Source organism: Takifugu rubripes, chromosome 1 (genome assembly GCF_901000725.2).
Source record: "Takifugu rubripes chromosome 1, fTakRub1.2, whole genome shotgun sequence".
Lineage (NCBI taxonomy): Eukaryota > Metazoa > Chordata > Actinopteri > Tetraodontiformes > Tetraodontidae > Takifugu > Takifugu rubripes.
The window spans coordinates 14,176,649-14,189,931 of record NC_042285.1 but is presented as its reverse complement, the minus strand read 5'-3'; the positions used below and the strand labels follow the sequence as shown (position 1 = coordinate 14,189,931).

Sequence of the window (13,283 nt, the reverse complement as noted above, 5' to 3'; positions counted from 1 at the left end):
TACGTTGAACTGGCAAAGCAATCGACGGGAATCTAACCAAAAGGCGCAAACACTGAGATTCTGGTATGTCAAAAAGTTGCATTATGCTACAATACTTTCGGTGTTTTCGGAAGAAACAACTCCCAATCGTTCCGAGCCCAATGTAATGCATTTGTTGTTATCGTATGCTGCAATTTTGCTCAAAAGCCAGTTGAGATATTCTACTTTGAAGAGTAGGCTTATTTTGTGCTGACTATTACGAAGTATATTTTAAAAATGATCCCGTCAAATCCATTTGGTGGTTCCCGGGGTGGACAACCAAGTTCTGACGGTCAGCCACAATCCTTTGGACTTTATCAAGCCTCTGCAATTGGACAGTTTTCTCCTCAAGGAAATACCTTTTTTGGCCAGCCAACTACACCGGTGACCACGGTGACTGGAGGGAATCAGACAACAGTGTTTGAGCAGCCTTTGTCAGAAGGTGTTAGCTCAGTCCTTGGACAGACGGCAGTAAAAAGACGAACTGTGTTTGGAAATCCATCATCCACGAGTGTTACCTGTGCATTTCCATCTTCCGGTGTGGCTGAAAACAAAGGTTTTACTTCCTCCAACTTCAGTTTCAAGCCTGTCAACGAATCACTGTTCAAACCCATCTTTGGTGCTGGCCCAGAAACTCAAAGTTCTGCAGTGCCCGACTCAGCTTTTAGCACAAATGAGTTCCAAACAAGCTCCAGTACTTTAAAAAGCAACAGCACCTCCACAAATTTCTTCTCTTTAACTGGAGCCAAGTCAATGCCTGTGGACTTCAACTTCTCACAGCCGTCTTTAGCCCCGTCCGCTCAAAGCAATCCTCTTACAACTGGCAATAGCTCCACAAACGTACAGTTTACTTTTTCGCAGCCTTTACTGCTCTCTAGTACAACCAGTTTGACATCCACCACCCAACCAACCACACCATCATCGTTCAGCTTCTCGGTCAAACCTTCCAAGCCCCAGACAACAACTGTTCTTAAGGGAACCAGTTTTGAACAGTCTTCCCTGTTTGGTGGTACAAAGATTAATGCAGATGCCAACACAGATGAGAAAGGGCAGAACCTTGAAGACACTAATTTATTTACATCCTTTAGTAGAGGCACCAAACGTAAGGAGGGTACAGTTGTTAGTAGCACTGTCCTAGAGAAGTCTACCACAAATGAGGGCGTCCCAGCAGAAGGAGATTCGCTTGCCCGTCTGACAAAGAGGCCGCTTATGAGGCCCCGTGGCCCATTAGGAGGTATATTCAGCAGAGCATTAAATGATCTTGGCAGAGATGGAAATAATCCTGGGAGGTATCAAGTGACAAAGGGAACATCGCAGCAATTGGCAGTGAGGGAGCAAGAGAGGGAACAGGTTCAAGTTCAGAGTATTGCATCAGATACATCACCTGAAGATCTGCCACAACAAAGCATGGACCAGCTGCAAAGGTCTGAGGGGTCAGGTAAGTCACATATGTTGTGGATATGTACTGATTTAAAAAAATTAAGGCAACACCCTACTGGTAAAATTTAACTTTGTATTCATTAGGTTTAATCAATTGAATGGATAACTTACTTTATTTACTAATACTCATCCTGCTTTCTGCATATGACTAATTCCTCACAGATTCAAGAACTAGTCTGCACCCAGATGCTGAAACAAAATCCCCATTGAGTTCCACTGGTTCGCCTACTGATTGCAACATCATTCTGTGCAAAAATGTGCCGGCAAACCTCAACAGGAAGGACATAATTGAGAAGCACTTTGGCCGTTTTGGCAAAGTCCGTAAGATCTTCTGTCGGCCTGCAAAGAATATGGCCACAGTCCACTTTAATGATCACGTGAGTTAACTTGTTGCTATGTGTCCTTGTTAGAGGTTTACACCATACTGGTTATTTTTTGTAGCAAATACCACAGTTATAATGATGATGGGGTGACTGCTTTTAATTCTAAGAAATACGGCAGTAGAGTATTCAGGTAATGGTTGCCTTGCAGCCAGAGAAAGAAATTTCTTCAGCTGTAAGCAGTGTTCCGAAGATAAATCCTAATACTGTATATGTGAGTCGTTGTGACATTTATTGTTTGGTCCCTGACATGTCAGTTTCGTCTGGCCAAAGGAATAGTTCCAAAATATGGTCATCTGTCCCATTGCAGACTAACCCCTGGGCCACACAGCCTGTGGCTTACTCACGTTTTTATTTCGTTTATAGGTTAGAATGTTCACACCTCCTACATCTTGTGCGTGTCGGAGCTGCTTGTGTCGTGATCTTGGAAGAGGCAGAATTTTTTGGTTATATAGCCTTTAGTTAGCTTTTAGTTATATAGTCATTAGTAACATTAATAAAAGGCTTTTTTTCACAAAGTCCTAAACAACGCACTCAAGGTGCAGGATGTGTGGCCCAGGGCAGGGGTAACAAAACGTATGCATCATTCAGTAAACTCACAACCATAACCTCATTTAGGCAGCTGCAGCTCAAGCCAAGAAGAGAGGTAAAGTCCTCCATAACAAGGAGCTCCTTCTTTTGTGGCAGAGAAAAAAGCAGAGTAAGTATTTTATTTCACTTCAAAAAAAAAAGAGTGTGTGTGGATATTAACTTCCTACAACGAGCAACAGTCCTCTAAAACAGATTTTGGTGCAATAGGCCCAAGTGATAACTGGAGGAGACCTGCAACAGGGACAGAAGAGGCAAAGGTGGGAAGTGAGGGGGACTCCAAGTCCAAGGCATCTTCCTCTCCATATAAAACAATTCCATTCAGTTCTTCCCCTGTCAGGAGTGCAGCAACGTTAAGCCAAAGGTAAAACCTGTCCATGCGTTACGATAGACAGAAATCAAGTTATTTTGCATGGATTTGAACATTTATTCATTTATATCTTGGAACACACCAAAGCAAATTCAGGAAACTAATAGAAAAGAAGGCCCACTGATGCAGCATCACATCATGCATCATTAACATGTGCCTTTTGTGTATGATTGGGCTGATAATATTTGAAAAATTACATTAAATTAAGCCATAATTTTCAGGTTGATAGTTTCATTACTGATTCTCAGTAAACTATTTGTTCAAGAACAAAGAAATCCATAGAAGAATCGCCTGCGCACCTAGTCTGATAATGTCTACTGGGGCTGAAGATGAGTGTCCAGTTGCTGTGGTGATTTTTAACATCAGAATGTTTGGAAAAGAGTTTAATTTACAATTTTTGCAGGTCAGATATACATACTAAAAACCAATGACAAATGGTACATTATGTGACATCAAAAGTGTTCTACAGGAGTTGTTTTATATACGTTCTTGCATTTAACTGGAATTGTCCTTGTCCCCTGTCCTTCACAGTATGCCAGTGAAGAGGTCACTAATGGCCAAATCTCAACAGTTCAACACTGAACCTCAGAAAGAGAGCACAACTGAGAGCCAGAGCCTGGAATGTCCAGTCCCTTCATCCTTCTCCTACCTGATTGGACAGGTGGCCGAGACAGCTGAGGAAAAATACCGCCTCCTGGAACAGAGAGACAAGCTCCTGCGTCAAAGTGAGGCCACCTTCTACAGTGGTCTGTTCACTTGCCAACATGGCATGAACAAACACCTGTTGTTCTTTGTGTCAACACAGGTCGCCCAAAGAGGACAGACCTAGACATGTCAAAGGTGTTTGTGGGGACATGTCCTGACATGTGCCCAGAGAAGGAGAGATTCATGAGGGAAACACGGAAACAACTGAGCGTATTTGAAGTCATCCCAGACACCGAGATGGTATTTTTATTCATTAAATGTTTTTTAATGTGAGAAGGCCAGCAGAACTGTAATGATAGTTTGTAATGTCGCCTGAAAGCAAGATGGTTCCAGGCTCATTTCTAGGCTCCGGACCTTTCTACAAAAATGTCACTGTATAATGGACAATGGCAATGAAGATATCTATCGTATGTGGGTGTGGCATGTTGTACCTGTTCTGCCTGGGTTCTCTGGTTCTTAGAACATCTAAAAGACAATTATAGTTTCTATATGGAATACAGTTCATTTAGTTCAACCAAATTATTTTGGTTTTCATAGAAATGTGGACATCGATTGTAAATAGCGAGCATACGGTATTTGTTAGTAGCACAGACATGGTGTAACGTCTTTGAATATGCTCTGATTACAGGTCGGTGATGTCTTTAGAGATAGTTGTTGCCACCACGAGATGAATTTGAGTGAGAATAGATGAGTTTAAAGTGCTTTTAATGATGAAGAAGGGTGGAAAAACACTATAAAAGCAGTGGATTTACACTCAAAAACCACATGAGCTTTCTAGAAACCCTCTGTGTCCTTACTAGGTGGATCACACAGCCGCAGTAAAGGAGTACAGTCGCTCATCGGCTGACCAGGAGGAGCCTCTGCCCCATGAGTTGCGCCCCCTTCCTGTACTCTGCATGACTATGAATTATCTGGTGACTCAGATCATGGATCAAGTCAATGAAAATTACAGAGATTGGTATGACTTTGTCTGGAATCGGACTCGGGGCATACGCAAAGTGAGTGGCAATCTTTAACTATCATATATCTCATTAGTGAATTATTTTTGGTCTCATAACCTGGGCTGTCAACCTGTTGTAATTTTTATCACATTAATCAAAGCTGCTATGGAATCATTTAAATTATTCACAATCAATCCCCATTCACTATTAATTGCATTTCTTTCTGGGGCACTAACAAGTCATTTTAAGACTAAAGGTGGTTCATCATTCCAACAGGACATCACTCAGCAGCACCTGTGCTGCCCAGACACGGTGTCTCTGATAGAGAAGTGCACACGCTTCCACATCCACTGTGCTCACCACCTGTGTGAGGAACATATATCAGCTTTTGATGCCAAAATCAACAACGAGAACATGACAAAGTGTCTCCAAAGTCTCAAAGAAATGTACCAGGACCTGGCCACACACCAAGTCTACTGCTGCAGGGAGGCAGAATTTCGGCAGTACAGCGTGTTGCTGAGACTCAACGACGGCGACATACTTCGGTCAGATGCATGAGTCACTTATTAATTCTCTTATTTCAACTCTCTTTGCAATATGTAAACACACCCAACTTATTTTCAAAGAGAGAAAAACAAAAATGTGCATGCATTTTGAGTTTCTTGTGAATTAATACGTTTATAAATTTCTGTCTGAGCAGGGAAGTGCAGCAATTTCGTGAGGAGGTGCGCAATTCTCCTGAGGTAAAGTTGGCTGTCCAGGCATTTGCTGCAGTCAACAGCAACAATTTTGTGCGTTTCTTCAAGTTGGTGAAAAGAGCCTCATACCTGGTTAGCTGTCTTTTGCACCGATACTTTAATCAGGTAAGCAGTTGTTCTCTTCCTTGAAGGTTTTTCTTTTTTAAGGTTGATTTAATGTATCAAATTGCATCAGTTAATATGAAGATCAAGTGAGACAGTTACATATACAGTTTGTAATGTGTAAAAACCTGCAATATGCACGCAATTATGCACTTAGGATAATTGTAAATGAGGATTGAGCAGCAGGGTCATTAGTTTTGTGTATGTGTACTCAATGCAGGTCAGAGCTAAGGCCTTGCAGACTTTGAACCTGGCACACACAGTTGGGCCACGATCAACTGCATTTCCACTTGAAGACATAGTTCGGATGTTAATGTTTAATAGCTCTACAGAGGCAATTGATTTCATCCATCACCATGGCCTGATCATCAATGACACGTGAGTGTTAATTTTATGTTTCAGAACATTCAATCATTTCCAGTACCTCATTGTAGATGGTGAATATGTGTGAGCCCAAATATTATTGTTTTCTGAACAAAAAAAGGTTAAAGGCATGCTTTTCTGAGTAAATCATTACACAGTTTTATATTTATATGTATTCTAAAACTCTAACGTCAAATTTCTATTGTCCATAGTTTTGTAGAGATGAGTCGCATAAGCTATCAGCAGCCGGACCTACCTTTGTCACCGAACAAGTCTGACATAATCCTTGCAAAGAAAAACGCTTTGGTTGGAGAGGTAGTTAATGGCGGGCCCCTTCCAAGCCCACCCCAACACAACCCTGTATGCAGCTTTGACTCCCAGAACAAGTACCGCGGTGAGGCCCTTGTGGCTGAAGCCACCACTGGCCAATTTAAAGGTATTTCTGTGGATGCTTTCACCAATTATTTTTACACTGACATTTCTGACACTGGATAAAATGTTGCACTTGCCCAAGCCTTTAGGGTTAGTACATATCATCAATACTCTGTCCTACAGTTAATATTTACTACAACTGGTAAAAAATAACCAGTGGACACATTATGAAAACCAGCTGCACTAATTGTCCGGTCTCCACATCTGAAAAGAGTTTATAATCTTACTCCTTCTCTAAAAGTGTTTTTAATTATCAGCTGCAGATCCAAAGCTGGAGGTTAGGATTGTGGACACCTCCGCTGTATTTGGTCAGCCTGCAGGCATGAAAGACCAGATCACAGAGCTCACAGAGCCGTATCACATGTTGGACGAATCCACAGAAAGCCAGCAGCTTTTCTTGCCAATATCTCATCCTCAGCCTGTAAAACCATCATCACCCAAACCAGTGTACCACAACGAGGTGAGTGAGGGGTCTCTAATTCCTCTCATAGCATTTAGCAACAAATCAAACATAATAGATACCATGCTGTGCAAATATACTTTTTACATGTGTGTTTTCCCATGATTTGTATCATGTAGTAAATCTGCCTATATTATTTCCAAGCTGTTTTGTTTATTTGTGGTACATTAGATCCTATTTACATTGGAACGAGCTGCTGGAATTGCCATCATTTTCTCTTTTTTGAAAACGAATGCATTCATGCAGAAACGTCCAGAAAATGCTCCACTCTTGTACCTGTTTTTAGAAAGAGCCATTTTCAGGGACGAAAGATGCCCTTTTTGTGTAAACGGACAGCCGAAACATGACAGAAGTGTCACGTTCTCTTTTGAAAACCTACTCGTGTAAACGGGGCCAATCAACTGGATCAGCTGATCGTAAAATAGTATTGACAACAGTCCTGTGCAAACTAAAATAGTAGTATAGCACTCAGAGTTTTTGCTCCTTGATGTTTTTCCAGGGCATCGTAGTAACTTTGGTGTTTCTGTTACAACATGCAGGACATTGCAAGTGTACTGGAGTGTGTGATTGATGAGGTGGTTGCAGAAGCAGTCACAGAGGTAGCCCATGATGGTGTCTGCTACGTCACAACAGCTATTGTGTAAGTCTTAAATGTTCCACATTTAATTCATCATGCCAATACTGTACTTTTTTACACTTATCAGTTAAAATTGTTGACCAGTTGGTCACTGTGGAGCTATACATATGCTTTCCATTATCATGCCCAATACTTTGCTCTGTTATTTTTGATCCCTCAGGGAGAGTAGTGTGCACACAGAGTCTGTGCTCAGTGAGGTGATGGGACAGTTACTGAAGGAGATCTCGTCAGAGGAGATAGAAAAGGAGAGACTGCGAGTTACAGAAGAAAAACAGAAGCTTGAAGAAGCCAGGTTGGTCACATGATTTGTAAACCAGAAAGAGGCAAAATAATGATTCAATGCATTGTTTTGTGTTCAGCAGAAGGAGACAGGAGCATGAAGCCTTCTTGATGAACTTCAGTCACTCTCTCTGTACAACACTTGTCCTTGAAGTTTTGGATGAGACCTTAAAGGCTATTGCAATCTCAGAGATACAGTAAGACTCTAAAACTCTATCATATTTTTTGTGTGGAATCATCTAAAAAAAATCAAAAGTGCTTGAGTTTAAGTGACAAAATATTTCTTTAAGACTTTCAGAACCTGTGTGATGTGTTATTGTTAATGTTTTTTAAAATATAGGTGTACTTATTAAAGAGATTTTCTTTCCAGGAAAGCAGTAGATGAGAAGGCCCAATTCGTAGCAAAATGCACGGAGCAAATCTGCGCAACTATAGTGGAAGAGACTTTGAATGCAGACATCACTGCGTTGGTTGAAGACATTCTCGAAGCAAAGTTGCAGTGCATCCGGAAGTACATTGACAGGTAAATGTTGAATGCATCCGTGGCAGACAGGAAAGCCGATGTTATCTGTTTGCATCAAACCTACACAGGTTGCCACTGCTAATATTGCACACTTTCAGAAATATTGTCATTCATTATAGGGACAGACTCCAGTGGTGTGTTTCTAACTTAGCCTTCCCATTTAGTTTCCTGTCTGCTAAGGTATAAACAAGAGAGACCATCCTGAAACAAGATCATTCAAACTTAGTTTTATCAAATAATTAAAAGCTGCACATTGATTCCGGTTACATCCTCTAAAAAGTAATGTCTGAAATCTGTTTTCGTCTGCAACATCAGGTGGCGCAAAGTTGTGGCCCTTCGTCAACAGCTGAAGAGACAGATGCGAGTGTTCCCTGCTGCTCCCTGCTTTGTTGACCCCCTACGTAAACAGAGGGCTTTGGTTCCCAGCGCACCTTTGGAGCCCTGCATTGAAGAACTTGCCCATGGTGTCGTACACTTGGGTAACGCAGGCACACTAGCTATCTCAAGCACTAGGTCTGTTACTGCTCTGTCTGTGCATTTACATTTGCAGGTTTATGCAGGTCATTTAAGTTTCAGGTCCATTATGTAAAGTAACACATTATTTGATTTTACAGGTTGCTGAAATTGAGAAAAGAAGTATTCCAGCAGATGAGAGTCCATTTCTACTATCAGCAGCTGCTGGAGTAAGTCATGCATATGTCTTTAAACTACTGTAGAAAGAAACATCTTGACGTTTCTGTTCTGCTTCTTTCAGTGAGGCTGTGTGGCTGCCGCTCAACCTGCCACAACTGGTGGTAGAAAATACCTCCAAAGCAGGTGACCATATCTTCTGGAAAGCGGTCCTCCTCTTGCCCAGTTATCATGATAGTGTGAGCAACCTTTCAGATAGGTAAGCATATCATCATTTACACTCAATTTTAACCATTTTTAATTTGGCATGCTTTGCTACAGGGCGCGTGTGTTTGTGTCATGTCGAAATGTCTTTGTAGAGCCATTGTCTAAAAATAAATAAGCATTTCCACCTTTATATTTGTCCTCTGCTCTTTGCAGAATCTTGTCAGAATGGCTTGAGACAAAATTTGGTGGGAGCCAGGAGCCCTCTGATGGCACACTGAGGACGATCCATTTCGCTAACACAATTCAGGAAAAAGAACAATGTCTTCACAGAGTGCACATTAGCATAAAGGTGAGAACACACCCATGGTCATGGTCTACTCGCCAATAAAGATGAGACAACAAATTTGTACATTACACTTTGTTGTTAATATCCTCTAGGTTTAGTTCCATATGCGTTTAATGTTATTACACTGTCTGGCAAAAGTCTGGGGAAATATATCATCATTTATTTATACCCTGCTTTTCCTCCAATGGTCAATGCAAGACATTAAGGACTGTGTGGTTTTAGACTGGGATTCCATCCCTCTGATTTCAGCTGTCTTACTGATGGACTATATCGGGTTTTCTTTCCTCTAGGCTCTACGGGGCCCTCTGAATGAACAAGGCATGTCCAAAATGGAGAGTTTTGAGTTCCAAGGGACAAGAGCTCTGATTATGCTTCTTCCTTCAACATCCATTGAAGAGACAGAGGAGAATGAGTCAGATGTGCCTCTTCTGTCAGCCCTGCTTCAACTAAAGCAGTTCCAGCAGGCTAGTACCTGTCAGGGGCCACTGCCTCTGGTCATACTCATACCAGGATCTGACACTGGGATTACACAGAAACTTGAAGAAGGTGATTTTTACAGGACCAAAGAATAATTATACGTCATGTACTTAATCCTATAATCATTAAGCTTAACACTATAGTAAATACAACTCTTGGTTATTTCCTTTTTCAGCTCTGTTGCTTCAAGAACTGGTCCAGGAAGACCTTATATCAGAGTACAAATTCTTCTTCATACCAGAGTCTACATGTGACCTACGGGGATGTGGAGAGGTAGTGCATAATTTCATCTCTCTTGGTTGTTTTAAGGCTTTTATTTCCATGATAGCAGATTAGTCGACACTTCAAAAAAACTATTTTTTGCCTCAAGTCAACCATAATTGGACAACTGAAATTGTGTGCATGTAAATGTAAATGATGGTGTTCTCCATACCTGAATAAGATGGCACATGTATTGCTTGATTAAAGACAAACTAGACAAGGCATAAACAGAAACATTCAAGAAAACCAAATCCAGTTGTTTATTATGTGATATACTGTATATAATATGTCAGCCGGAAAAGGGGACCACATTAACCTGCCAAAGGGGGCATATCACCATCTAGTGTTGAAGAGGGGGACATCATTCTCTGTTTTTCCAATTTTCACTGATGCTTATAAACAGGGACATCACTCATTTAAGCTGTGCAACGTTCTGAGTCTTTGTTTAAATGTGCATATTTACATGAAATATAAATCATGTAATGTTTACAATTGCTGCCTTCACTTTAACATGTCTTCAGTAACTTATTTTCATGTTGCGAGCACTAAGATAGTATGAGAAAGCATCTAAGGCATCAGTGTTGTATTTGAAAATCTGGAACCAAAAAAAAAAGTTACTCTTCAGAGTTTGTGTTGACCGTGTGATCTCAACTGGCAACTCTGCAAAACATCCTGTTTTTTGTTTTCAGCTAAAGCAGGTGATGAGATGGCTCATTGCCCGTGCCCCTCCAGCCATCCCCCTGTCCTGTCAGACTCTGCAGCAGCTGGTAGAAGTCACACTGAACCACGAGTTCATTTCCAAAGTTTTCATCGAGCACCAGAAGCGAATGGCTGCACAGCTTCCCTCCGTGCACCCTGCACCTGTCATCAGCCTGTACAATGCTGTCCTGACTCACATTGCCAACAATGTTACGCCCCCAGAAATGGGAACATTGCCTCCCTGTGAGTTTTGGCAACCCGAGAGCCCTGAATTTGTCCCTTATCTGGGCTGGAACTTTGTCCATCACCAGGCCTGGATACGCAAAGCCATTCTCAGCTTGCAGCTACCGCAGTGGGACAGTTTGTCTGTCACAGGTCAGTGATTGACAACTAACACTACAAAGCCTAAACTCACGCTTCTTTTACTGAACAAAAAGTATTCACATCTCCCATCATGAACCCTTCTCTCTCTGTCTTTTACACACTCTCTTAAGACTCTTGGACAGAGCTCTGTTCCTCAGTCTTTAGTTATGCTGCTCAGGTGCCACTCACAGGCCACAGTCAACCACTTCTAATGTCACGGCTAAAAAACCTTCTGGAAAGAGTCAGAGTAAAGGGCAAACTAATCCCTGGAAACATGTGTTCTGACGTCACTTGGATTCCCTGGGACAATATAGTGTTGGTTTGCATAGACCAGAAGCTGCGAGACTGGCAGATTCCTGGACCACCTGACTATGAAGGTGAAGACATCTGTTAGTTTCAATAGCAGTCAGTATGTCTGATGACCTGTGTCATAGTTTTTGTTTGTTGTTGCAGATGCTCTAACAGATAATGGTGAGATCCTGGTTTATTTCCATGCGGAGTCATTAAATGGTTTCAAGTCCCCTGAAGAATGGACTCAGGTGGTTAGGCAGACGCATAAGGAGAAACTGCAGGAGAGCCAAGAGTAAGAAATGCCACAAACACATGTAGCACTTGCTCAGTTATGTAAGAATTGTACGTTATTGTGCCATTGCTACTGCAGCAACAGAGTAGTGCTACAAAAAGTCCATAAATGTTCTAAAAAAATAAGGTAATTACTGCTGAAGATCCACCAAGAACATGGTACTATTTTAACAAATGTGCTTTAGATTTGTTATTCAGAAATTCGACTCGTCTTCTGCTCATTTTAATGCAATAATTGACTCTTTACTTTTCTTAGAATGGGCTCAGTTGCTTGTGCCGTACCCAGCAGACTGTCCTTTGGGCAAGAAGCATTTCACAGTCTTGTGGAGCTGGCAGAGACTTCTACAGCCTCTCTGGACACACACACTCCAACAGCACAGGAGTTGCTGGGCCACAGAGTCCTGCAAAGCTTAGATGAAGAGAGAAGAGAAAGCCAAAGGTAGCACTAATTTAAGGTTATAGATGTGCTCTGACTGATGTCCAGAGGGTCCTTTATTTTAGAAGGGATTGAATTTAACATGTTTAACCAGAGCAGGTGATTTTGTATTGATGACATGCAATATAATTAAATGGTTTCCTAAAATTTTTAATTCGGTTCATTTGTTTGTCAACCTCTTAGAACAGTAGATGAGTTAAAAAGTAGGGGGGAAATTGTTGTGTTACAGTCCTGTTAACGGTTATCATGTGGTTGTTATCAGACTACACCGCAAGAGGTTTATTTCTAAATCATGGTTTACATTCTGCACTTGTCCTGGTTTGTCTTAGGTGCACGGATCAGCTTCAGCGATGGCTGGATAGTGACCCGTTGGACCACATTTCAACCCTTTTTCCTCCATCACACACTTTGGGGTCTACAACTCTATCAACAACATATACACCGGCAGCCAAGACTCGAGACGCCACCATCCCATAGGTACACCCTCACCGTAGAACATACTTTTGGATCATTGCACATAAGATTTTTACTTTTTTTTGGGGGGGGGGGGGTTCAGAACAAGAGCAAGCTAACAGCCTGAAGTAGTCTGCTCAACAGGAACAATCCTTTTTTCTGGCTGTTTAACCGTTAGTGTGTTGTCATAGATCACACCATTGTACCTTTTATGACTCGGGGGTTTATTATAGACATTAACCTCAAATGTTTTTACTCTTGCTTTTACCACGGATTGAGCAATTGTAGTGATAAATTGTGTGACTGGTTTTCTGTGTAAATCAGCTAACATCCGTATCCTTAAAGTGGAGGATTGTTTTGAAAGTAATAAAGTTCTGTGGGTCACAATTGTGTAGTGTTCTTTTGTCATTCTGCAGTTTGAAAAGGCATTTCTATTTTTTTTCCTTGTTTTTGTTCTTGCAAAAGCCCCCCATCATTAAATCATTTAACAAGCTATTACAATGACAAGACCCTGGCTGTGGAGCGTCCTTCAGTGGAAAAAGGCTTAATGTGCATGTCAACCCAGGATACAATGCACTTCAGTACTTGGCTCTAATCTCGGGCAGATTGTCACCTAAATCAAACCAGTTCTACAAGATAGATGACGACTTTCACCAAAGAAACTGGAATCTCTGGGTAGATCAGGAAACCCTGATGGATTGGACTGTTGAGCCCAACCCAATCTAAATGATCAACACCTTGTTATGTACCAGTATAATCTTTCCAGTCTTTCTGTCCGTCAGTCCGTCTGTCTGCCCCCCCGCCCCCTCTCTCTCTCTCTCTCGCTCACAGCA

The 13,283-nt window shown here is 41.6% G+C and overlaps 1 protein-coding gene across 3 annotated transcripts; it reads left to right on the top strand.

Moving 5' to 3' along the window:
• The first annotated feature begins 3 nt into the window (after positions 1-3).
• Positions 4-13,281, top strand: mcm3ap (minichromosome maintenance complex component 3 associated protein). Of its 3 annotated transcripts, XM_029846238.1 has the most exons (28): positions 4-1,456; positions 1,621-1,835; positions 2,457-2,538; positions 2,637-2,790; positions 3,328-3,521; positions 3,602-3,741; positions 4,302-4,499; positions 4,719-4,987; positions 5,143-5,305; positions 5,523-5,680; positions 5,878-6,101; positions 6,355-6,557; positions 7,097-7,197; positions 7,355-7,486; positions 7,554-7,670; positions 7,844-7,996; positions 8,312-8,509; positions 8,611-8,679; positions 8,751-8,885; positions 9,047-9,182; positions 9,470-9,725; positions 9,832-9,929; positions 10,607-10,991; positions 11,111-11,356; positions 11,433-11,562; positions 11,818-12,000; positions 12,327-12,474; positions 12,916-13,281. In XM_029846238.1, the coding sequence occupies exons 1-27, from the start codon at positions 256-258 to the stop codon at positions 12,472-12,474; spliced, it is 5,688 nt and encodes a 1,895-aa protein (XP_029702098.1). In that variant the 5' UTR covers positions 4-255; the 3' UTR covers positions 12,916-13,281. The 3 variants fall into 3 exon arrangements, with proteins under 3 accessions (XP_029702098.1, XP_011615225.2, XP_011615224.2); XM_011616923.2 differs by lacking the exon at positions 12,916-13,281 and having other exon boundaries at positions 7,557-7,670; positions 12,327-12,837; XM_011616922.2 differs by lacking the exon at positions 12,916-13,281 and having other exon boundaries at positions 12,327-12,837.
• Positions 13,282-13,283: the final 2 nt, after the last annotated feature.

What these genes read in the sequence shown, in the direction of transcription:
- mcm3ap (XM_029846238.1), top strand. Translation starts at nt 256, where the DNA reads ATGATCCCGTCAAATCCATTTGGTGGTTCCCGGGGTGGACAACCAAGT. An exon ending in CAGAAGCTTGAAGAAGCCAG is followed by an intron (nt 7,487 to 7,553) that starts GTTGGTCACATG and finishes TTTTGTGTTCAG; the next exon opens with CAGAAGGAGACAGGAGCATG. An exon ending in GAGAGAAGAGAAAGCCAAAG is followed by an intron (nt 12,001 to 12,326) that starts GTAGCACTAATT and finishes GGTTTGTCTTAG; the next exon opens with GTGCACGGATCAGCTTCAGC.